This window comes from Aythya fuligula, chromosome 4 (genome assembly GCF_009819795.1).
Source record: "Aythya fuligula isolate bAytFul2 chromosome 4, bAytFul2.pri, whole genome shotgun sequence".
In the NCBI taxonomy this organism is placed as follows: Eukaryota; Metazoa; Chordata; class Aves; order Anseriformes; family Anatidae; genus Aythya; species Aythya fuligula.
The window spans coordinates 20,052,974-20,078,912 of NC_045562.1; the positions used below are offsets into that span (position 1 = coordinate 20,052,974).

Consider the following 25,939-nt stretch of genomic DNA (forward strand, 5'->3'; position numbering starts at 1 on the left):
GCCACCCCGCCTCCCCCCCCGCTCCCTACATTGGTACGGCCCAACGCGCATGCGGCTGCGCAGGACCGCACCACTGAAGGGGGCAGCCGGGGGGAATCAGGCGGCCGGACCGTTGCTCGGAGGGTCTCAGCGCGGCGCTGAGGGACCTGGTGAGGCCGGGCGGGGGACGGGGAATGGGAGAATGGGGGAGTGGGGGGGGCGCTGCCCCCAGCCCGGCATGGCCGCGGGCCGGGGCCCCTCAGCAGCACGGGCGGGCTGTGGGGGGAGGCCTGGGTGAGCCAGGAGTTCCGCGATAAGTCTTTCCAGAAGGGCTCGGAGTAATTATTCTTAACCGAATTATTATTAATTCGCAGAGCAATTAACGTAGTGTTGCTTTTGGCGGCTGCTAGGTTAAGCACAGCTCAGTCTCCTGGGGGCTGTCGCGTTTTTGTTCCTCCGTCCTGGCACGGCTGTGCTTGCCGCGGTAGGTTAAGCTTTACCAGGAATTGATCCGGACAAATTAAAAAAAAAAAGTCAATTCTCAATAAAAAGCTGCTTTTAAATTTTTTAAATTGAGGCTGAGAGATGCCTGTGGGCATAAGCAGCACTGCTGTCAAATGGGAAACATCTGCCTGGCTTCTGGAGGTTATGCCCCACCACTGCATCTTCTTCCTCCCAAAATTATGACTTCCTAACCAAGGTGAATGTGAACCTAAAGATATGCTTAATTACTGTTTTACTCTAACACTCAGAGCAATCCTTGGTTTGCTTTCACTGGAAGATGGGAAACGCATCATTTGGATTGAAGCAATAAGAGCCAATGACAAATGTCTTTAAAAAATATTTATAAATGGTATATTAAAAAAAAAGAATAGGATAAATGCTTTCATGTTGAGGTGGGAAAGGTGTTTTAAGAACTGTTTTTGTAACACCACTTATGCAATTGACATATGCCAATGTGCTGCATCGCTGGCCTTACGTACCCTGAGCACCCGTAATAATTGCTGGTGTGCTTGCACGGTGTGGCGTGATGACAGTCGGTTTTAACTGGAGACACAGCATGCTGAAATAACTTATTTTCATTCCTTCTTTTTTCTCCTTAGGTAAATATGGAAGCCATGGACATACTCTTTCGAATAAGAGGAGGCTTGGATTTGGCATTTCAGCTAGCAACTACTGATGGTGTGTCCATAAGACTGTCATAGAAACCTTAAAATTGAAAAAAAAAAAAAAAAAAAAAAAAAAGTTATATAGGCAGGGACACCCTCCACCAGCCCAGGTTTCCCAAAGCCCCATCCAGCCTGGCCTTGAGCACCTCCAGGGATGGGGCATCCACAGTTTCTCTGGGCAGCCTGTGACAGTGCCTCACCACCCGCTGAAGAATTTCTTCCTAACCTCTAGTATGAATTTCCCCTCTTTTAGTTTAAAATCATTCCGTTCAGCTCTTCTTGTTGCTCAGAAGCTGAGAGAAACAATATGCTTTTGTTCAGGTAGATGAGTGTGAATGTTTAAGACAGGCCTGCTGAATGAGATCTTATCTCAGGTTTTGTTTACATTGTTATTTTTCTGATCATCACAGTATTTATATTTTTATTTGATGTCAAAACTTATTGATTTTTTACATTTGTCCAGCAGCTATCACAAAAGTGAGAGAATTTTCTAAGTTAATTGTATCCTTGTGTTTCAGAGGCATCAGCAAAAAAGGCATTAAGATATGTGTTCAGTGATCTTGCAAACAAGCTGTCCTCAGATGTTCTTGTGTTAAGAATTTGCCATAGTCCAGTCTACGTGTGGCCTAACAGTGGTATCAACACTGTTCCAGAGCTGACTGATGATTCTGCTTGTAAAGAGATAAAACGATTTATACAGTGAGTAGATTAAAAATTATGTATATAGATTTTAAGTAGATTAATTACATTTTATAGAAATTGCTCTTTCTGTTGACACTTCAGCCTTGATCAAGATGACGAGACCCGACGAAAGCTTGGCAAAAAAAAGGATAAAAAGCTACAAGATACGGTATGTATCTCACCACACTAACAAATTACATCAGACAACCTATCATTTGAGTTGTTAATCTGCTCTCTCCAGCCTTATCTGTAAAAATAGGCATTTAAATGACTCAGAAGAATCCCTTTAAAATTATTTAGACTCTGCATAAATGCAGAGATCTATTTACAGTTGATCAATACATACAAGTTTTAGTCTTTAACCCAATTATTTTATTACTGAGCTTGATCTCAAACTTATACAGTTTTCCTTTTGCCTTCTTGCTGTATGCATTGTTGGAGATGTACTAGTGGTGTCTTTATTCTCTGCAGCAGCAGATAATCAATATAGACCTCATGTTAGAGATGACATCTTCACTAGATGCTTTGGCTCCAGTCATTGAAAGGGAAAATAAAGAACACCACTACATTAATATGACTTTACCAGTTGATGTTGTTTTGTCTGTTTCTCCAGAAGAAACATGGGGAAAGTAAGTGTTATCCTGAACTTGGAATTCTTCAGTTTCTTTTTGTTTCTGTTTTTGTTTGTTTTTTTTTTTTTTTTTTTTTCCTTGAAAGTAACAAAGGAAAGCTATTGTTATCATTAATCGGTTTAATAAAATAGCATATAGTATTCTTGTACTAGAATTTGACTGTGTAAGTAATAATAGCTCCTTCAGATATCTGTTAGTTTTAAATATCTTGAAACCCAGTCATTTTGCCGTCTACAAAAAATACGGTTTGTCAGTGTCTGATAGATTTGATAACTAAGAACTTTGTGTAAAATGCAAAATATTTATAAATACTTAGTCATATATGTAACTTCTATTTCAGCAAACACTCGGTTGTGTTTCTGATAAGAGAAAGTGCAGCTGAATCTTCAGACAGCTGAATCACTAGGGAGTAATTTCTGTGTGTAGACGTGCTTAGAGCAAGCATTCTGAGGTTTTGTCCTCCGTGGGAGTGGACTGAAGGGGGCATGGAAGTAAGAAGTTCATCAGGGCGGGTGCAAATGTGCATACGAGTATTGTTTGACTTCGAGCTATGAAAGAAAATGAGTCACCACCACTGTCCTTTTACTAAAGTATTCTCCCTTATACTTCACAGGGTACAAAATCTGCTGGTGAAAGCAATTCACAAGCAATTAACAGATATGGAAAGATGTATCATGAAATATATGAAGGGAACGTCAATTGTTGTACCAGAACAATTTCATTTCATGTTACCAGGAAAAACTCACCTTGTAACAATCTCGTATCCTACAGGTATTTCAGATGATCAGCTGGAAAGTTACAGAAAGGTAACATTTTCCATTTAGCCAGCATACAACAAATACTAGCAGAACCAGTTGTGTTTTATTTATTTATTATTATTATTGTAGCTGAAGCAGTAAACTGAATGTATAAGATTGATTGATTGGAAGCTATTTTATAAAATATATCAGATTGCATTTTCTGTAAGTGAGCAACAGAAATTTTAGAACTACATGGGCCTGATCTAAAACAAATCCTATCTAAATAACACTTCTGGTGCTTGATTCTTTGAATTCTCCTCTTCAATTGTAGAATATCAGATTTCTTTTAGTACATTATTGCTTCCAAGCTTTAACAAGTTGCCTGAAATGATATGGGGTTGGGTTTTTTTGTTTTGTGTTTTGCTTTGGGGTGCTTTTGTTGTTGCTTACAGTTGACCAGCCTTAGATTTTGCTTTTGCCTTTGGGTTGACACATCTAGAAAAAGGAATATGGATGAAGTGTGAAAATGTTCTGATGTTGCAGTCCTTTCACATTGAAAGCTCTCAATCTGGCAGAAAACATTCAGGTCATGCAGTTTTACATACTGAGAGCGGGGAAACAATCTTTTACCTGTTTAGATGTGTAGAAGCTGCGGGGATTTTTCATTCTCTTCTGGATGAAGCATTACTGGGTGTATAAAACATAATCTGTTCCTTGTGTTTGCAGGCACCAGTTCCACTTATATCTTTCCTGCTCTCTCTCTTCTGTTCACTTTTATCTACTGATTGCTGAGTGTTTCTGTAGCTAATATAGTTGGTTCAGTGTTGGATCATCTGTGTAAAATCTATTACCTGTGATGTAGACATCCTAGATGATCTCATCATTCCTCTTACTCTTAACCCCTCTGAAATAAGATAATTTTATCATACTTTCACAAGGCATGTTCACTCATGATATCTTGAATGGGGCTCCAGAGACAGGCGTTCTGTAACAGGACTATGTGAAATAGCAGGCTCATCAGATGGCAGGTAGGCTCCCATGAGCTTCCTTAGAGAGGTGAGGTTTAGCAATAAACACACATGCTGAATAATAATATATTACAATGTGCCTAGCTACATTAGCTAAACTATTTGTTAAGAATGGTTGTTTCTATTATTACCTACAGTGTGGTGTTTCTTTTAATCCAAAATTTGAATTGTGCTCTTTATTTTCTTCTAACTTGCATGCAGGAATTACACACGTTGTTCAACCTACCATATGACAGACCATACTTAAAGAGAGCAAATGCTTACCATTTTCCAGATGAACCATACAAAGATGGCTATCTCAGAAACCCCCATTTACATCTTAATTCACCTGGGACAGAGTCTGGTATGGTACGTTTAAATTGAATCACTTTAAAGAAATTACTTTTTATTTTGCTTGAGATTTGTTGTTAACAGAATTAATTTAATAATCAGTATAATTAATAATTTATCAATTAATAATCATCAGTATCGGTTGAGAAAGAAAGGGCACAGGAACGGATCTGGTCTTTTAAGCAAAATGGCTTCTCTGCACAAAATGGTATTGCTGTAGCTGTAGTTGTCCTGTGCCTGCTCACACCTCAAGTGCGTTTTCTGGTAACATACTGTACAACATTTTAAAGGATACCTCATGTTTTTGTCATGTATTTTAAAAGTTTCTTAGAACCAGTACAAGAAAATAAAACTGTGAATGGAGATATTGAGGAGACAAAACAGGAGTGGTCATGTGTGAATAACACAATCAATTCTTCCAAAGACTTGTAACCCCCTAACTGAAAGATATGTAACAGTACAAGTAACGTAAGTAGGACTTCTCTGAAAATTGATGTAAGTGCAACCAGGTTAATTTGTATTTTCTTGTTCTGTGCAGGTTTATTTAGTACATGGCACATACAGCTATCACCACTATATGCAGGATCGCATTGATGACAGTGGTTGGGGCTGTGCTTATCGGTCTCTGCAGACTGTCTGCTCGTGGTTCAGGCACCAAGGTTACATAAATGCACCTATACCAACACACAAGGAAATTCAACAGGTACATAACACGTGGGCAGAGTAATTCTTTTATACGCATGTAATTGTTTAGAAACATTTATAGATAACTTTTATGTGACTGATACATTTTAGACTTAAAATTTGTGTGATATTTTTCTCTCTTAAATGGAACTATAGTGCTCATCAATTACTGTTTATCAAGTTTTATAATAGGAGACCCGTCTCCAAATGTTTATGTGCACAAATAAGATTCATCAGAATAGTTTTCTAGTATTTCCTTGTACTAACATTCTAACAGTCTTTTGTCTTCAGTGACAGCTATTTGAGTCCCCAGACATTACGCATTGATGTACTGCTTTCTTTTTTGCAATTTTACCTTTGATAGTAGCAGGCTTTTTGTTTTTTGAACCTCCTTTCACTTCATTTTCTTCTGTGAATTTGAATGTGTACCTGAATATGGTCATTTCTATTAATGGTACTGAAGAAAAAGAGTATGTTTGGGTAGCTAATACTGTATGCCTAGCAGGAAATATTGCAGTTATCTTCAGTCTTCTAAAAATGGCGTTTTGTATCATATTTATTTACTCAACATTTCTAACCAAGTATGGCTCACTCTGAAAAATGACTTGCATCCTATCTGACAGGGATGTGAGCATTAAAATAAAAATTGCATTTCCTGATGATTCCTCAGTCTGCCCCTAAACATAAAACGATCTCAATTCCATAGACTCCTGTAGCGTGCTGGACAGCAGCCTTTGGGAGACTTAGTGGGCTGTCTATCCTGAGCAGAAAAGGCACCTCAAGAGCTGCTTGTAACATGTAAACCTCTGAATTTGAAATAGTTTAAAATAAACCCCAACCCTTGGTGTATTTTGGTGGCCTCTTCCTTGGGGCACTATTTTATGCATCCTTTTCTGAGGTGTCTTGAGTACGAGTCCAGTCTGTGAGGTGGTTTCTGCAGCACAGATGGTACATTTCAGCGTTAGGTAGCTTGGTGCTCAGCTTGAAGTCTGCCTCTGGATCTGGGGTCATATAATGTGCTTACTGGGACTGTCTTGTATCAGTGTCTAAGTAGCATCTCCAAAACAGAACCACAATGAATGAATTCAATAACCATTTCTTTGCTTTTGACTGGCCAGATATAAAACACATTCCTGTCTTCATAAACCAACTTTATTCACAAAAAGTGGTGGAACTGTCTACTACGTGTTGTTGAGGTTTGCTTTTTTTCTTCATGTTCACATGGCAAAGGCACTGGTTGATGCCGGAGACAAACCTGCAGCATTTGTTGGGTCACGGCAATGGATTGGCTCTATTGAGGTACAGCTTGTTCTGAATCAACTTTATGGAATAACATCAAAAATACTCTTTGTCAGGTAAGAATCAATATCTTTCTAGTAGTTCAGTAATTATTAAAGATACTGAATGCCTTACGATACAAATTACCCTTATAAAATGTGGGATAATAGGGATAATAACAGATAATTTATATTTTAAGAGCTCACTGTTCATTAACCCTGTATTCCTGCCTTTGGTTGTTCTGAGGTGAATGGGAGGCGCTTAAAAGTTAGGGTATTGCTGAATTTCTTGTGATCTTGGGGTCGAGTTTGCATTTTCTATAACTTGCTTAATTATGTGCAAACTGTTGTGAAATTTAAAAAAAAAAAAAAAGAAAGAAAGAAAAAAAGAAAGAGGGGGGGTCAGCCTATTGCCTATCCATCACACAATTTTTGGAACAGGCCCACAGCCTGGCAGTAATAATGAATGGCATACACGGTGACGGTAAGTTATTGCCTCATCCACAGAGCTAACCTTTTAGCTCAGGATTGAGGCAAACTGCTGAGCAGCCTAGAAATAGTGCTCTCTGTCCTGTATTTGTGCGACATAAAACAAGGTATTTGTTTCCGTTCTGACAATCTGACACTTTTATATGCAATAAAGAACCCTATAAATATATGTGGGAGAAAAAGAATAATGTTCAGTATTTATCAGAAATAAAATTACTGGACTTCTGTCACTTGGACAGCAGTAAGCATAATAATAAATCCCTGAACATTTTGTGATAAATACAATAACGAAATAGAGAATGAATGCTAATCTAGCCCGTATGAAAATGCTAGTCAAAATACTGCTCATAAGTTATGTTTATTTAGACTAAAGTCTACTGGGAGTATTGTAAAAGGGCACGTAACCATGGTGATGGTTATTCTTAATGGTAGGAAAATAATTGATTTCTTCAGTATTTTGTCAGGCTTTATACAGCCAATTTTAATCTCCTTGTTCCACAGCTTATATTTGCAGATGATCCACCTATTATTTATAGCAGCTGTGACTGTTAGTGAGACAGTTTTTATTCCTGTGCATAAGGATACAGCACACATTCAGTTGTGAACTGGGTAGAATTGCTCACAGTGCTGCTACAAGGGAGCACCAGTGTTCTTCAGGATTATGAAACGGCAGCCTTGCTCCCATGCTGAGAAGAGATGTCAGGCAGCCTTTTTGAGCTGGTCACTAGCAGTGGAGAGCATTTTTTGTCTTGGGCTTATATTCAGCTAGCACCTCTAAGTCTTTATGGAAATAGGACTTCACAGCTGCACCCTCAGTACTGAATCCTTTACTGCAAATGTACCATACCATTTCCCAGCTTTCCTGTTTTGCACTCTGCATTTAATCCATCTCTCCAGGAATTGGAAAAGCAGGCGCACAACTTGTCTGAAACATTAACCATGGTATCCTGTCTTTGCTTCTTTATATTAAACATATCTGTATGTGTTTTCTTGCCTAGCTTCTGCCACCACTTTTGGAAGTACTATCCATCTTCTGAGGGGACCGTGAGGCTCCTTCAGAAGAAAGTGAGCTCTGAATCCTGGAGTACGTGCATGTGTTGTGTGCGTACGCCTTTCTCTTCCGTGTAGACTACTCTTATCTGTGGCAAAGCTGAACAGAAAAGCAGGGAAAATAAATCAAGCCAAGCTCAATGTTGCTTTGACCAGGTGCCTAATGGTATTTCTGATTTGATTTTTTAAAAGCAAGCTGGGTATGAGTCCTACATAAAGTTGCATAAAGAATTTTATTCAGACTATCCCAAGGAGTTCGGTTGTTTTAGCAGAAGAATTCTAAGCCACTTTCTAGTCAGTTACTTATGCAGTAATGAGTATAATGGATAATTGGAAAACCAAGCATAGTGAGGATGACAAATCTCTTGTTGTATTTCTTCCCTAGCCAGGGTTCTGAACTAGCTGTGCAGGGAAGGGAGCTTGCTAACCATTTCAAGACTGAAGGAACTCCGATTATGATTGGTAAGTGCTTGAGTATCAGAGACTGCCAGTGAATGTTTGTAGCCTTCCTCTGCTGCATTTCATTTCAGTTAGTCCTGTTTCAGTTTACTGTACAGGAGTTTATCAAAACTCCAGATGAATTAAAAATGATACTCTTTCCAAGGCAGCATAGGAAACCATGAATTCAGTCTGGCTGGTATCTTTTGCATTTGGCATTTCACCCAGCCTCAAGCTGAAATCTAGTAACAAAGATCAATCTGAATGGTATTCTCAAAAGCTGCTTTTAAAATCAGAACTCAAGAGCTGACTTGTGCTTTCTAGGTGAGAGAGGTTCATACAGTTCCCCAAAACTTCCCACCACAGAAGAAGAGGGGTTTTCTGGCTTTGAAGAGATAAGCATCATTCCTTATCTAAATTCTTCCTAAGACCAGTATGCATGTTTAAATAATCTAAAATATTGATATCATTGGAAATGCCATTCATAAGAACTTAAAATTAATGAAAGTATTTCCAAGCAAGCAGTGGTTCAGAAAATGAAGAGTACTTATATTAAAGCTGAAAAGTATATTTAAATTTTAGCAATTTGCATATATAGCCAATCTCAGTGATTTTTTTTTCTAACAGTTTGTTTCCCTTCTATTTTAGGTGGAGGTGTTTTGGCTCACACGATATTAGGAGTAGCTTGGAATGAGATTACAGGGCAAATAAAATACTTGATTCTAGACCCACATTACACTGGAGGAGAAGATCTGCATGTTATTTTGGAAAAGGTGAGATTAACGCACGTGTATATACACACACATATAGATACATTTTGGCATTAAACCAATGATGTATAGCAAACTAGGGACTGGCCATTTTGCAGCTTCTCCATTCCTTATGGAGGAAGCGTTGATCCCAGTTAACTTGCCTGCATGTTAGTCATTGCTGGTTTCCGAAACAGTCTTTAACAGTTGTAGCTTGAACAGCTATAACTTGGATAAGGTATTATCTTGAATAAGGTGTTCAAGAATACTTTTGTCCAGGAGGACAAAAAGAAAGGCAGAAATCCTTTTATTCATCAAAAGTGGCAGGGGAGAACAGGAATTGAGGCAGGCTGTAAGTTGGCAGCTTTTTTTTTATTGGAAACACCTGATATATAATTACATCCTAGTCTTGTAGGGCTTAAGAGCTTTATTAGACTGATTTGCTGCTAAATCATGACAAACAGCCCACCCCCACCTTTTTAAATTAAGAGCTCAGTTTGGCCCTGAAATTTGAACTATTTCTAAAGAAGGCATTCTTCAAGACAAAAGAAGTGGAAACTGAGTGACACCGTAGCAGCAGAAGACAGTGGGGTATGGAAAGAAGATGCTACTACTTAGAAACCAAGCTGGAAAGCTGGGTGAGGGGAATTGGAGAAACTCTTGTTAAGTGTTTTCCATTAATGTGTTTTCAAGGCGTGCACAGAACTGTCTGAAAATTGTCACTGCTCGTAGGTACTTGAAAATAACTCATACTGTTTAGATTAAAATGAGTAAGATAAATACAGTTGTAATTGATAAGGAAAACAGAATTCACATTAAGTAATTTAAATTGTATCTTGCTTTTTCTTGGCCAGGGTTGGTGTGGATGGAAGGGCCCAGACTTCTGGAACAAGGATGCCTACTACAACCTGTGCCTACCTCAACGACCAAAAACTATTTAAATTCCACTCTTGGGCTGGAACATGCTAAGCCAGAATACTAGCAGATATCTAGATATAACTTGTCTTGTTAGTTAGACTAATGCTTTCAGGTAATCAAAACCCAGCTGAAATAGAAATATTACTTACATAATTTAAATCAAGATTATTTTTTTAATGAGACCTCTGAAAAATAAGGGAATTACCTGCTGTGAACTGTATTTCCTACAAATGTTTATCAAGTAACTTAAACTCTTTCCTTTTGGCTAAGATAACTTTGTTTGTATAGCAATTTTATGCTAAAAAGCTTTACAGATTAAATGTCTGATCCTTTTCTTTTATGAATTTTTTTCTTGCCAAAAAAAAACGTACTTCAGGTTCTGTATAGCCAGCTGGATTTTGCTGTATGAATCTGTTCAAAGCCATCATTTCCTGCTGTTACTGCTGGTAACAGTATTTTAGATAAGGGTGAGGGAAAAAAAAAAAAAAAGCATGTGTACTGAATTTTATGGACTTTGTTCTCATTTACACAGAAAAAAGGGAGAGACTAAGTTATTATATGCTTATTTATTTATAGCTGTATGAATACAACTATTCTGGGAAAAAACAGTCTTCTGTAAGAAGTAAAAATAAATGAGCTTTGCTCCTTCTCAGAAGGAGACAATGTAACAGCATGCAACAAGTTACTCAATTGATAGTCCAGTCATGTTTTCTCAGACTTTGGGTTCCCCTAAATTTGACAATGAGGTGACAAACCCTTTCTTTTGTCAGCTAAGAGACAGATCTGTCACATGAACACATACATGTAAATAAGCCTGTATCTAATGTCATCAAAAGACACAGTTGTGGTATGGGTAAAACTGCTATCTTTGTCAGCTACTCCATTCGTACATTGTTCAGAATACTTTAACATCAAGAAAGAAAAAAATTATAGGTAAACTTTTCAGTGCCATTCTAAACACAATATCCATTTTTTACAAGACCATAACCTTAATTACATATGCAAAGCAGGACTTATTGGCAGGCATCTATATCCAGCTTACCTGCATCTATCACCAAACTTATTTACTTAACTGCTAAAAGTACAAAAAAGAAAAAGATTAGAAATACAACAAATGGTAAGCCACTGGTATTACACACCATCTGACCTTCTCCTCTTTCTGCTTGTTGATCTGCTTGCTTCCCATTCTTGTTCCTGTGCTGCTAGATCCTCACTCAGCATGCTGTGGTTGCCATTTAGTGAGGAGCTAGACTGTCCTCTCAGTTTCATAGTTTGAGTGTGCTGAATTGTTTTCAGGAACTTGGCACATTCCAGAAAGCCACAAGCCAGTGCAAGGTCTGCTGCTGTTTGCCCACTGTTGTTGCACAAGCTGAAACACAAAATTAATAGTCACAATTCATATGAATTATGAGCAAACAACAATCAAGATTCATTAAGTGATAAGTTTAATCAGAAGTACAAAGAATCAACACCAAGAAGGTTTGCCAAGGATAGGGCTCTAGTGATAGTGGGTGCTGCCACTAAATGCAAAAAGGAGTAATTATTTAAAAACATATCTGTCACCAAACTATGACTGGCTTAGTGCATCAGAAAGGTGTGAGTAAGATGAGTGCAACACTAGAATGGAAAATCAACAAGAACCTATGAGCAAGAACATTCTCTTAGCAGTTACTTCAACACGGAACTGAACAGCATATGGTCTATGTAATGTGTTCATGTGTATTGCTGCTTTTGATACTGCTTGTATGTCTACAGCCATGCTGTCAGCTTTAGCTGACAGCAGCTTTTAGCAGCACCCTCAACAAGAAAGTGTACAAAACATGCATCTTTTGAGAGCTGATACAGAAATGATTAGATGTAGCTTAACTTACTCAATTTTGGCATCACCAGCAACCAGGAGAGCAAGACATTCCAAACTCCCAGCTTTTGCTGCTTTATGAATTGGGGCTTCTCCAAGGCAATCCTAAACGTATAAAACAGTTGTTATATATATATATATATATATATATATATATAGGTTGTTTGAAAGAAAAGGAATAGGATGAAGCTACTTTGTTCTCCAACATGACTGTTTTGAGTGGTGTTCTGTATACCGGTTGGTTGTGAATTGAAGAGAGATTAAAGGAATATGGCTAGTGAAGTATACCCAGTAATTGCCAGTAAACATTTGTTTAATGTATTCTGATAATCCAACAGAGCAGTAGGACTGCTGTCCCATGCTATACTCAGGGTTTAACCTTAGCTTTATAAAGATTATTTACACAGAATACGTTTTGGTGCTGATTAAGGTGCTGATCAACTGCACCTTTCAGCACTGTTCAGGGACTGACTGACAGCTTGCTGCTACAAACTCAGAGGTATGGACCAATTAAAAGCTGCAGCTAGAGGAAAAATCCGCACATTCAGAGGAAGCGGGGGCAAAATTTGAAAGGCAGAAAGAATACTCATTTCTATTAAAAGAAATTTTTGACAGCTGCACAGTGTGAAAGCACCATATGCAGCAGTACGAAATAGCTACGGCGGTATAGATAGGGTTGCTGGTTCACAATAGAATAAAGCTGCTGTAAAATCAGCAACCCCAGACACCTCATGCAGTGCAGCTGTCTATATACAAAACCTCTCCCAGGTTAAGCAAAATAAATAAATATAAAAGGCGAGCTTCCTGACGGGAGGTTAGAAGTGGGAGAAACGACACCCGTGCGTTTTTACCTGCTGGTTCAGGTCGGCGCCTGTCTGCAGCTGCCACAGCAGGAAGCAAGCCTCGCCGCCCCCCGCGGCCAGGTGAGCCGGGGACTGGCCGAAGGCATCCGCGGGTGCGTTCACGCCGGTCCCCGCCTCCAACAGGGCGCTGAAACCGCCGCCGGGCTGAAAGGGAGCACGGGGGAAGCTGCAGCACCACCGCCAGTCCCCCTCGCCTCCCACCGCACTCATCCTCCGAGAGCGAACAGCGAGCCCGCACGGCTTTGCTGGCTGCTCCAGCCCCAGCCTCACCTCCCGCATCGCGGCCGGCTCCCGGAGCTCGGGGAGGGGACCCTGGCGGCCACAGCCCCCGCCCAGCGCCGGCAGCCGGCCCCGCACGGCCGCCACGGGGCGCCCATGGGAGGGGAGGCAGCGGGCGGCCGGCCCACAGCACAGCCGCCTCCCCGCGCCGCGCCCGCACGGCCAGCGGCGGGCGGCCATGGCGCCGCGGCGCCGCCACACGTCCCGCACGGAGGCTGCTGAGGGAGGGGACTCGGCATATGTCGGCCCTGGGCTGTGTGCGAATGGCCGAGGTTGGAAGGGGCCTCGGAAGGTCACCCAGTCCAACCCCTGCTGAGCAGGGTCACCTGCAGCACCTTGCGCAGGATGGCATCCGGGCGGGGTTTGGGTATCTCCAGGGAAGGAGACTGTGCAACCTCTCCGTCAGCCTGTCCCAGCACTCTGTCACCTCACGGTACAGAAGTGCCCCCTCATAGTCAGCCAGAGCTTCCTGTGCTTCAGTTTGTGCCCGTTGCTTCTCCTTTGTGAAAATAAATATAAATTATTTAAGTAGTGGAACATGAACGCACATATAGTATTTTTTTTTAAAGGTGCAGAATTCCAGGTAAATATGCAATATGTCAGCACAATTGAAGCATTTCACTATGTAACAGTTTTCACCTCTCCTTTCATACTATTTTTTTTTTTCCCTGAACAGCTAGACAAGCAAACTAGTTAATAAACAAATAAAACCCCTACACTCCTAATTGAGAATTGTTAGGGACAGAATACCTCCCTCCACACACATGCCAGAAATCCACAGTTGTTTTAAGCAAGTTTTAAGCAACTGCAAGCACAAACCTCCAGCAGTCACATAAGCCCAGGCAGCCTTGGATCACCCCAGCATGTTCCCCTTTGAGGGCCTTCCCTCCCCAGCACTAATTACCTCAGTAGTGCACAGGTTTGTGATTCCCCACCTGAGCAATCCCATCTTTCCAGCCTAACCACCTCCATCCCACCAGCTGCAGCTCTCTTAAGACTCGCTGTTAATTAGTTCCCAAGCCCTGTGTCGCATTGCGCCCATCTCATTTGTGCCCGCAGAACTCTCCTGCCCCTGTGCTGGCTATGTCTCAAGCCACTCGCTTTGCATAGGTATTGAGCTGGTGAAATTGGAAAAACTGGTCCTAATAAATGCGTGTGAGCAGTGGGATACACCAAGCTGAGCTGTGGGACCTCACACCCACACCTGCACGCTCCTGCAGAAAGAAAAGCAGCAAGGCACTCAGAGCTGCCTTTTCTGAAGGGTACCTTGGCTTCCACAGAAAGTGCTTCCTAAATTCAGTAATTTGTCTGTGCTGTCAAAAAAAGTTTCTTTTCCTGCACACTTCTTAGACTATGCCATATAAGTAAAATGAATCAGGATGAGTTTTAGGACTTTTTTTGGCGCTTAGAGTCATTGGGTCTGTCTGAAAACACGATGTGCAGCCCGCAGGCTTAACCGCGTAACTCTGCAAGCATTCCTTTTCTATTTTGACCGCGTCCTCTGCCTCTGTTGCTATAGAAGCAGATTACATTGCCAAAAATGGAAGAGCGACAATTGCTAAGAAAAAAAAAAAAAAAGGAAAGAAAGAAAAAAAAGGGGTGGGGGGATGTAGCTAAAGACTTTTAAAAGTGCCCTTGTGGCCTTCTGGTATTGTATATCTTTTTATAAGGGAGACAGCCAGAAGCTATCAACAGTGGTGGAAACAATCCTTTGTGTTTCTGTTATTTTGCCTGCAATTGCTTCCCATGAGGTATTTTAGCTGTGTTCAGCTCACAACAGGACCAGCAGCTAGTAGGAACGATCTGGGCAATGCCCAAGCCCCAGCCTGCGCTAGCCGGGCATGTTACTCCGCACACTGCTCGGAACTGGCCAACAGCCAGAAATGTCCTTTCCCTTCCTCCCGCTCCTCCCAACGGCTTTTTGGGCTCGGAGCCCCAGCCAGCTCGAGGCAGGTAGCATGGCCACAGCCCTGGGCCACCTCCCCTCATGGCACTCCTGCTGCTAGTGCCAGTCGCCAGCCCAGGCCCAGGCCCCGCAGACAATGGTCACCATGGCGGGGCCGGGCCCGCTTCTCACTACCATGGGGCAGGTGGGAGGGAGGCGGGCAGCCACCATGAAGCTGCGTGGGGAGCCTCTGCCCCAGGCTTGCAGCGCTCTGCCCGCCCTTGAGGGGCCAGGTAAGTTAAGAGAAATGGTGGTCTTGTAACCCATGTAGGATGGAAACACATCCTGTGTGAAACGCTTCTGTTCTTCCATGTCAAACTTAGCTTTCAGTGAAGTCACCGTGTCTTTACTGATCTTTATTTTTCGTTTTACGAAGCAGCACTATGTCACAGAATCACAGAATGGTTCAGGTTGAAAGGGACGTCCAGAGATTGCCTAGTCCAACCCCCCTGCTCAAGCAGGGTCACCTAGAGCATGTTACACAGGATGGTGTCCAGGCCGGTTTTGAATATCTCCAGAGAAGGAGACCCCACAACCTCCCTGGGCAGCCTGTTCCAGTACTCTGTCACCCAAACTGTAAAGTTCTTCCTCATACGGCAATGAAACCTCCTGTGGTTCAATTTATTCCCATTACCCCCTGTCCTGTCACTGGCCACCACTGAGAAGAGTTTGGCCCCATCCACTTTGCATTGTCCCCTCAGGTATTTATAGAGGTAGATAAACACCTCTCAATCTCCTCTTCTCTAGGCTAAACAGGCCCAGCTTGCTTAGTCTTTCCTCATAAAACAGATGCTCCAATCCTTGTTTCAGCTTAGTCATTTAAAAGCATAGTGAAAAGGGGACACCACTAGCTCCAGAGCTTTAGTGTGCTTTTTGATGCTGTTCCATCTGTTCTGTTTTGGAAAAATATATATATATGTTTATTTTTAAGCAGAGGACTACAGCCATGCTGCTTTATTTGCAAAAGCAGAGGAACTGTTGGAGAAAAGAATAAAAGATGGAGATCGTCTGGCATGTTTTCTAAAAGGACAGCTGTACTATGAAGAGGTTGTGATTTCCTTTTTAAATAGACATTATAAAGCTGACAACTTTCAATACAATTTCAGTGGGAAAAGAAATACCTTTTAAAAAAAGCTACAAGAGATGTTTATTCCTGTTTTTCCCATTAAAATCAGCAGGTGTTCTTACTAAATGTATTTTTCCTCCACTTTTCCCAAGCACCCCAGATAAGTAAGTGGCAGTCTGTGCTACAGCTTCCAAACTGAGTTGTTTTTTGGCCAGCTGACTGGCCAAGTACAGTGCCTTTTGTTATGGTGTCAATGGTTCCTGACCTAGGACACAGCTCTCAATCTTCCTTCCCTACCTAGCCACCAGTTTTCATCAAACTTGCTGAAACATTATCTGCAGGATTTCTGTCCCTGCCCACGTAGGCTAAAATTGGCCTGGGTATTTGGAAGTAAATGCTCAGGGAAGAGCATCAGATTAGCTGGCAGATGAAGAAAAACTTCTACTTCTTGTGAAGCCAGATTTAAAAAAATGCAAATATGACTCTAAGAGTAGGTGTGTCTAAGGACCCGAATCCTTGGAATAGCTCAGATCAGAAGGATGGAAAAGGATATTGTACATGTTCCAACTCATATTTTCAAATGGGATGTGCATGGTTCAGTACTGCTAGTAGTGCCATATGTGGCACAGTGTACATCAGCCTCATGGTTAGCAGCGGGAGCAGAATTAACTTGTTCAGGGCTTCAGCTTTCTGTAACGGTTTTGTTACTGCACTGGCTGATCTCAACATGAGCAAAACTGGTCCTGTGGAGCAGCAGGCCTGTCTGTGTCTTGATGTGCTGGCCTAGATATCCAAGGTAGATATTGCTGTGCACCATAAATTTATTCTTTGAGCAGGCTTTGATTTCCATATTTAGGGATAGATGTCCGTATTACCTAAAAATGCGTATCGGCATAACACTGCAATTGCCTTCCCATAGATCAAGGACTTCTGTGCTCCTAACTCCTTGTTCCCTACTGTGCTACGTGTGCCTTCCCCAGGGTCTGCTCTAACAGCATCCCTGCACGTGGCAGGGCACATGCTGTGAGGAGGGATCTTAAGGCAAAGCACACACCAACTAGCTAAAAAAAAAAAATCTGCAGAGCACTTTAATTACTTTCCTCTTGAGACTGGCATAAATTTAGATCCTCACGTATATGCATGGATTTTCATATTACAGGATACGAATGATCTTTTGAGAGGTTCATCTGCTTTTCATATTTAATTGAAGTTAACCAATGCATTTAAAAGCTTTATATGCAGAAGAAAAAGGCTAGGAACAGCAGATGGAAGCATTTGCAGAAGCCTTATTTCTTTATCAAGTTTACTCAAAAAAAATAGTTAAACGTAGGATATTTTAAATGTATTGTGGGGGCAGAATACATGAGGTCGTTACAGAAGAATGAGATGAAGACTCGCTGTAGTTTGCAGGCCTTTAAATCTCTTGAATCTGGCGCAGGTTTATTCCTAAGACCTGTTTCTCCTGCCCTTCTGGTATCTCTGTGGTTGCAGGTAGTGCCCTCATAAGAAAAGGGAGGCAGACAGCTGAACCCATAAACTCCTCAAACATCCTGGTTTAGTCTTTGGGAACCCAACCCTTAGCTGAGACGTTATGGTGGCTCTTAGGCCCTCAAGGCCACCTAAATTAAGGTCTGTCCAGCAGGACAGTGCATCTCAATTAGGCTCTTATCTACTTCAATTAAAAAGATGGCTTCAGGGGGGAGTGAAAGAGGCTTGTCAGGACACCTTTTGGTTTCAGGGATTATATTTGTGCACTACTTTCATTTCTTTCTTTATTTATATATTAAAATGATGAAGCCTTATTTGGAAGTCCTCATTGCTTCCACCCTATCCAATGTTTTTGCAGTTATTGACTTACTCTACTTCTGTTTTCTGCCACTTGTGTGGTTGCATTTTTTTTTTTTTCTATGAGGGAAATGCTCCAGTTTGAAAAACTATAAGAGGGTATCTACTGGAGAGTTAAGTTGAGGTATGTACTCTTTATTCTGTGTACTTCATTATTCATTCTATCTTTCCCAGGGGTTGTACCAAGAAGCGTTAATACAATTTGAAAAAATCAAGGATACGGATTTTCAAGCAATGTATCAGCTTGGCGTAATGCATTACGATGGACTAGGCACTAATGAAGACCCCGTGAGTAGCTTAGCTGTACTTCTTACTCTTCTTCTAATATCAATCTATAATTACTAAGAGCTTCTTTGTAAACTTGATCATTTAATTTAAAATAAATGGGTCACTGATTTAGAAATAGTTTCATGAGGTGCAGATGCTTACAGAGCATTGTAAAAGGAGGGTTCTTGGCTGAAGAATTTTCAAAACCAGCTATAACAAAATAGGTTTATCTGACAAACACTTATGAGAACTTGTGTTTTACAGTTTCGCTTATAAGGATTTGATTATACTTCATGGAAGCTATTTAGCTTGTTTAAAAATTGCTATTAGTTTGTTACTTTTTAATAAGCCGTGCAGATAAATGATAATAGAATCTATAAAAATGAAAATCAAATAACTGCATTTCAAAGTGTAAAACATCTGTTACACAGAAGTATTTTTAAAAATACTTTCTAACCTGTGAACATAGATGCTAAACAAAATTATGCTTGAAAATGTGGTATGCTAGATTTCATGCAGGAACAGAAGGAAAATTAGCTAATAATATCATAAATCAATAGTAACATGTTTCTTTGAATTGTAAGTGAATAGCAACTTCTTCTAAAAAGAGGAGGAAAATTTCTGGTGTTCTGAAAGTAATGCAAGAAGAACGGCAGTAGATGAGATTAGGTTCCAAGATGTCAAAGTGTAATCTTTACAGGTGTACTGAAAACTGAGTAAAGATCTATGCCATCTATTTTATAGAATAATAGCCATTACAAAACAGAATTTGTTGAAACAGTTATCAGACACAGGTCTGCTTAAACAAAAATATCAAACTTTTTAAAAAATTACAAACACATAAGAAGTGTTTAGGCAAATGAAATACCAGTCTAACTGGTATCCACACTATCCCCACGTATTATAGAGAGAGGTTTTAGAACTGAAAAACTACCTGTCTTGCAAATGTTGGCAGATTCTCAGGTTCGTTACTTCATCCTTTTCCCAGTCTGTATGTAATGATTGAAATACCTCCTTTGTAGGAAAAGGGAGTGGAATACATGAAGAAAATACTCAACTCTGATTCCTCAAAAGCAAGACACTTGAAGTTTGCTGCTGCATACAATCTTGGCAGAGCTTATTATGAAGGTTGTGGTGTTAAACATTCAACTGAAGAGGCTGAAAGGTAATGGCAGACAATTTTCCTGATGAGTTTCAGATGCTGGGATGCTGTGTTACTGAACGAACTTTGTCCCCATTTTCTTAGGTTATGGCTTATTGCTGCAGACCATGGGAATCCAAAAGCAAGCGTGAAGGCCCAGAGTACTTTAGGAATGCTTTACTCCATGTCAGCTCTAAAAGATCTGAGGAAGGTAAAGCCCGCTTATACCCTTCTGAATTTCATGAGTTCCAGTTAACTTAGGATTTCACAGAAAGATTATGGTGATATATTTAATTCTGAAAACTGTATTTTAAGCACTGCTAGACATTATTGTTCATTTAAGCCCATGTGAACAGATGGTCTGAATCTCTCACTTTTGACTAGTTTGACACTGCTAGCTGAGATTTATTTATTTATTTAGTGGGAGTATCAGGGAGTAGGATAGAGTGCATTACAGTTTTGTCAGCCTCAGTGCACTTCAAAAAATAAAAATAAAAAAATCAAGCAGGTGTCACTGATTGACAGCTCTCACAGTAAATTAAGCAGGTTTAAAAGCCTTACAGAGAATCTGTTTTCTTATAAGCACTTCTTACAGACTGGTTGATGTAAAAGGTTTTAAGCAAACAGTATGCAAGATAACTAATTAAAGTGAATATATCATCACATTAAAAAGTCATTTAGTTAATGCAAAACATCCACGGAAATACACAGAAAACAACTCTCTGCTTCTTGTTTAGTCCTTTTTCTGGCATTCAGAAGCATGCGGCAATGGAAGTCTGGAATCACAGGGTGTGCTTGGTGTTATGTATCTCTATGGACAAGGTATACATCAGAACACTAAGGCTGCTTTGGAGTGCCTGAAAGGAGCAGCAGAACGTGGAAACATCTATGCTCAAGGCCATCTTGTGGAATATTATTACAATAGAAAGTTCTACTCAACAGCTGCTACAATAGCTATGAGGTGAAGTTAATTTGTTATTATTGTATTCATGTAAGATGATGGAACTTAGATTAAAGTGATTATTAAGTTTATGGTTTTGGCTCTCCAGATCAGGAGACAGTCGAGTTAATGAATTGCAAGACCTCATTTTTTAAGAGGGAATTGCAAACCACAGACAAAATTAAGACTATAAAGTTCTCAGTTATTTGGTGCAGACGAACTTTTCTTTCTGATCCTGTGAAGCAAAACAGACTTGAAATAGAATCCCAAGTAGGAGCCCACACTCAACCCTGCCTTTCTGTCTCCTCGTCCACAAACTCAGCTGCCTTCCCTATTCCATTTTAAACCCCTATAAATATTCTTCTGCTCTCCACAGCCTCTATCTTAGTGTTTCCTACCCACCATCTTCTCCCCCATGATTTCCCTGCTCTGTGGCTCAACATTTTGGTCTAGTTCCTGTCTCATTTATGGGAAATGCAGGCCTTGATACTAATTGGGATCCCACAGCAAGCTATCTGAGCAGTGTGCAGACCTAGAAGTAGCTGCTGCAAGCAGTGCCAAGCCACCACCCTTTAGCTTTCCATCAGTTGCTGCTTACGGGGATGCCTATTACGTACGCATTTTTGAGCCTGGACCACAAACTAGTCATCACCTGCGTGCAAGTGGTTTCTGGTAATTATCTGCTTGCGCAGAGGTGCTGGACTGAGCCACAGTTAAGTAAGCGCTGACTGGCGTTTTTACAGGCAGCCACTTGGGGACTTGCTGCTCTACCTACATAACTCTGGAGAGGTTTGTGTATGGCAGAAATAGCAACTTCTGTGCCAGGCTGCAGTATTAAAACAGCCAGTCTGCATCAGGCTTCTCTACGTTGAACTAGGCATGGGAGGAGAAAAGCAATGGTGGTGCCATTCAGTGGCTGATCAACAGCACATTTCTGTGACAAACTTCCACAGCTGGTCAGCGTGTCAGAGGTTTGGTCAAGTAGTCAGATTATTCTTTTGCTAGAAATACCATACAAAGAGGCTAAGAACTACTTACACAAGCAGCATGCAACAGCTTTCATGCTTTCTGTGGTATGTTTATGAAGGCGCTGCTGTCCGGCAATCAGATGTGTTACAATCTGAGAGAAGCTGCCCCTGTACATGCCAAGGGATAGCAGCAGCTCTGGTAATTCAGCAGGTCAGCAATAAATGCTATTTGCTATGCTCATTGCTAAAAAGGGTTGTTTTCTCTCAGAACATGCTGCTTTTCTTTCTCTTGCACTGTGAGTAAACTGTTCAGTTTAGTCTAGCTAGTCTTGCTTAGAACATGTCCCCTCCAGGCGATGCAGCAGGGCAGGTTATTCAGACAAATAAACAGGGCACTTCATTGGCTGTGACTGTGCTCACAGAGAACAGCAATAAAATCCCACACTGCAGTTATAAATGACCATTTTTAAGCAAAAAATTCTACCAAAATATTTGAAACAGTCCAAGTAATTGGAATTGCATTTGGCCTTGAGGCAAACTCTCACAGCAGCTCAACCAGTTGTATCAATCATCAGTACCTTTCCTGTTAAAAGTCCTTTGTCCTTATACGTTCACACCTATTACAGTTTGTCTGTACATTTGTATATAATGTTTGTGCATAACACAACATTACATGATTATGTATGGTGTACCACTGCCCAACGTTTGAAGTTTTGATTAGCTACCAATATTCTTCACTGAAAAAAAAAAAAAAAAAAAAATCCCATATGGTTTCACTTACCGTTGTTATACCATGTTCTTAAAGACAGGTGTGCTAAACTAGAAGTCTTGTCTGACTTGATTGATATTATTATTTGCCTCAGTGTCCTGTTTTATATCTCTTGGAAAGGAAGGTAAAAACACTGCATCAGGAAAGATAAAAGAGGTAGTAGGTTACTGTCATTATATTTAAATGTTCTTGTTAAGTGGTTCTTTTTTGTTACTGCATTTGTTAATGGGATTGAATTAGGTGGGAGCATATTGCAGCCAACTTGTTCAAGTGATTTAGCAGGCACTGACTTGCAGAGAGTCAGAACAATCTTTCATAAACACTGTTTTATAGGACATAGCTATGACTTACTCTTTTCTTTTCTTTTCTTTTCTTTTCTTTTCTTTTCTTTTCTTTTCTTTTCTTTTCTTTTCTTTTCTTTTCTTTTCTTGTGAGTCTGTGACTATTTGCCATGACAAAACTATAAAACGATGTACAAAGAAACATATATTTACCTTTGTTACCTGGAAAGAACATGAGTTTAGGGGATTCCATTTTAAGATACCAGTTGGAAAAAAATCAATTTCCACTTTGAAATGCTGTACTTAAAAGTGTAGTAACAATTGTAATTATAACCTCATCATTAAGACAATGTTCACACGGTCCTTCTGGTTGCTATAAACATTTTTAGTAAAAACAACATGCTGAAAACAAGGTGACAGCAAGCAGACAGATGCATGCAGAAAAGAGAGTAATTGAGCTGAAGCAGTCATCAGTCGTTTTTATAAGTAGGTCTTATAACATCAGGCTCTCAACGTATGTCCAAAATCCTCTGATTACCACGGTCTGCCAATATCCTATCAAGAATCTGGGATATTGTTATATTTTAATAGGTACAATTAGTGTGAAATACTGCCTTTTATAACTAGTATAGATTCAGTGAAAGTGACTGTAAAATTTACCTTTCTTGTATTTAGTATCACGATATTCAAGTAATCCCAACTTCAAACCAGTGAAAAGGAGAATGCGGTTTGGCCAGCTGATTACAAGTAAATTTCAGCTCATCTTGGATAGTTACACATAAATGGAAAAGAGTTATTATCAAGTCCTATAGGAATACAGTTGACTTAAATGCGTTATCTAACCTAATGCTGTAAATTCTACCACAGGACTACAGAAAATGACGACATAGATACGCTAGCAAAGATGACTGATTGTCTTCCAACCTACATAGCCAAAGGGGTCGCCATGGCTGCTTTCTACTTGGCTAGATGCCTCCATCTTGGCCGAGGTGTACAGCAAGACCAAGCTGCTGCTAAAAAATATTATTCTATGGTAAGCTGGCAAAGTCTCACGGACTAATTTATAGCTCCTGAGATCGAGTGATGCCTTGGATTTGAGCCTTTAAACTTGCTGTTTGGTTATATTAAAGGCTCCAACATAAATAACGTTAACAATCCGTGCAAGAAAACGAAGAGCGATAAATTTAAATTGAAAACTACTAAAAATAGTCTTGAAGGGCATTGCCTGAACACTTGCTTAAGTAAAACAATTCATTCTACCAAATTTAAAAAATTCACTGTCAGTCACCACAATGAAGAGCTTGCAAAATACATTACTTAAATTATTTTAATAATTTTATCTCTGATTGATTTGCTGTCATTCAAACTGAAAAAAATATATTTTTTCCTCTCTACTTCAGAATCTCTAACAATTAGTACCTTCATCAATGATATTTAAATCAGTCTAACTGTTTTTCATGCTTATTTTCACATTTACATTTTTACTGATAGCTGAGGATCTACTATTACTGGTATGTAGAAGAAAAATAGGTCACATTTTTTAAAGTGCTGAAGTTGAAGTAAGATTTATTGCCTGAAGAAAAAGATTAATCATGGCCTTTAAGAAACTAACAAGCAAACAAAACACTAAATTACATTAGAGATGCCTAAAAGTACAGGCAGGGAAATATGATTATGCCCTCTGAAGGGAGTGTAGGAGCATGGATGCAGTCTTGCTAAGATTCTCTATGATCTCTGTGCAGAGATCATTTGTTTCCTTAATTAAAATACTTCAAGGCCCTGCGTGGTGCAGTCCAACTAAATGGAGAATTATGCAAATGGTAAGCTATCAGCTGACAAGTTTTGTGGCTCTTTACTCAGGAAAGCCCACAGCAGAAGATACTTAGCAGAACAGGTGATCCTGTGGAGGAATTCATGCACTTTAAATACGTTGTTTCTCTGTTGTAAAAAGTGTTGCAGAGGATAGGATGAGGAAATCAGGAACAGAATATCAGGTGGGGTGGCATGAGCACTGTAGCCAGTAGTCCTAGGTAAAACTTAAAGCATGGAGGAAATATGTCAGGATTCCATTCCTGCATGGCTTCATGTGAGTATAATCCCATTTTCTGTCTAGGCTAGTGTTACCAACAGAACTGACCAAAATTCACAACTTTCACTCATCATTCGGTAGCAATACATTTGAGACTGACATAGATATGTCAGTAACTTCTTCGTAGAAAGGGAAATTATTGCTGTTGACTGGTGCCATGCATCACTACAGCTACAACTCTAGAGGAGGGACAGACCAAGTAAAGAAGGAAAGTATCTGAAGGGGTAATGTTAGAACAAGTAGAAGACAAGTAGTGGGTGTGTTCAGTTTCTTTCGTGCCCAGAGAATAATGTTGTTAATTTTACAATTGTACTAATTTAAAATGAAAATTGGTTGCTTTTTTAAATAACTGACCAGCTGCAGTTTTGAAAGATTCAAGGAAGAGATTATGGGTGTGCAAGAGGGTACTGGCATAAATAATGGAAGTGAACGAAAACAACTCAATCTGTAAGTAGATTTCTGCTTACAGTTTTTGGCTGTGGTGCCAGCACATGCCACAGCAACAAATATTACAAAAAATATATATTTTTGAAACCAAACCTAACACTGTAGTAGATTATGCTAATTTTAAAGAACTGAATTTTTCTGTTACTAGAAACGGGGACTTCATGCTGAATATATTATCTTTAGTATCTTAAGAAGTAGATTATCTCTGATGTCTACAAAACTTAAAAGACCTTACCAGTGTTGTATTTGGCAATGTATAATTTTATTTTACCTATAAACCAGAACTCCCTATTCTTTGTTTTCAAAGGCATGCCTTCTGGATCCTGATGTTGCTTCTGATCTTGAACTGAAAGCTAATCTTGGGAGAATTTAGTGTTTCCTTTAGTTATGGCTGATATGTACTTCCTACAATAAACCATCTTTAATATTCAGCAATTACAGCCTGCTCATCACTTATGGTTTGATTTTCAACTTTCTATAAGTTTAAAGCAGTTTACAGATTTTTTTTTTATTTTAAAAAAGCAAAAAGCTCACACCCATAACTGAGGTGTGGCAAAGGCAGACCTTTTTAAAAGGGTATTGAGGACTTAAAATAGATTAAGGACATTTTACTGGGATAGATATCCTGTTTTCTTAATGTTGTACGGCTATACAGCACACAAATCAAACTGAACCAAATAATGATTGTTTACTTTTCTCCATTTTTAGCATTTAAACATTAAATTTTAATATTCTGAAGAGCTTGAACCCAAACTCATCTAGATTTCACGTATGTCCCATTCAAAGATTGTGATTTCATACTAAATGCCATTTTTAAATCTCACATTGGTTAGGGGCATATTCTTTTGTTCACATGCTTTCCTAACTCATCTACATCTGCTGAAGCATCTTATCAGTATCACAGGATTGTAGGGGTTGGAAGGGACCTCAAAAAATCATCGGGTCCAACCCTCCTGCCAAAGCAGGTTCCTTAGAGCAGGCTGCCCAGGTAGGCATCCAGACGGGCTTTGAGTATCT

General features: G+C 40.0%; 3 protein-coding genes across 4 annotated transcripts; 2 read left to right on the top strand and 1 right to left on the bottom strand.

The window, feature by feature from the left end:
• The first annotated feature begins 74 nt into the window (after positions 1–74).
• Positions 75–10,832, top strand: UFSP2 (UFM1 specific peptidase 2). 2 transcript variants are annotated; one of them, XM_032186794.1, is made up of 12 exons: positions 75–149; positions 1,083–1,161; positions 1,667–1,847; positions 1,932–1,998; positions 2,301–2,458; positions 3,075–3,267; positions 4,431–4,577; positions 5,098–5,262; positions 6,474–6,598; positions 8,445–8,521; positions 9,146–9,270; positions 10,101–10,832. In XM_032186794.1, exons 2-12 carry the CDS (start codon positions 1,089–1,091, stop codon positions 10,185–10,187), a joined length of 1,398 nt encoding a protein of 465 aa, XP_032042685.1. In that variant the 5' UTR covers positions 75–149; positions 1,083–1,088; the 3' UTR covers positions 10,188–10,832. The 2 variants fall into 2 exon arrangements, with proteins under 2 accessions (XP_032042685.1, XP_032042686.1); XM_032186795.1 differs by having other exon boundaries at positions 2,304–2,458.
• A 53-nt stretch (positions 10,833–10,885) lies between these two features.
• On the bottom strand, positions 10,886–13,126 carry ANKRD37 (ankyrin repeat domain 37). The gene is made up of 3 exons (XM_032186796.1): positions 12,874–13,126; positions 12,036–12,127; positions 10,886–11,533 (listed from the first exon to the last, which is right to left on the bottom strand). The coding sequence occupies exons 1-3, from the start codon at positions 13,093–13,095 to the stop codon at positions 11,296–11,298; spliced, it is 552 nt and encodes a 183-aa protein (XP_032042687.1). The 5' UTR covers positions 13,096–13,126; the 3' UTR covers positions 10,886–11,295.
• Positions 13,127–15,215: 2,089 nt separating this feature from the next.
• LRP2BP (LRP2 binding protein) lies at positions 15,216–25,351 on the top strand. The gene is made up of 8 exons (XM_032186227.1): positions 15,216–15,342; positions 16,041–16,156; positions 18,195–18,308; positions 19,310–19,452; positions 19,534–19,639; positions 20,166–20,389; positions 23,254–23,419; positions 25,230–25,351. The coding sequence occupies exons 1-8, from the start codon at positions 15,216–15,218 to the stop codon at positions 25,293–25,295; spliced, it is 1,062 nt and encodes a 353-aa protein (XP_032042118.1). The 3' UTR covers positions 25,296–25,351.
• Positions 25,352–25,939: the final 588 nt, after the last annotated feature.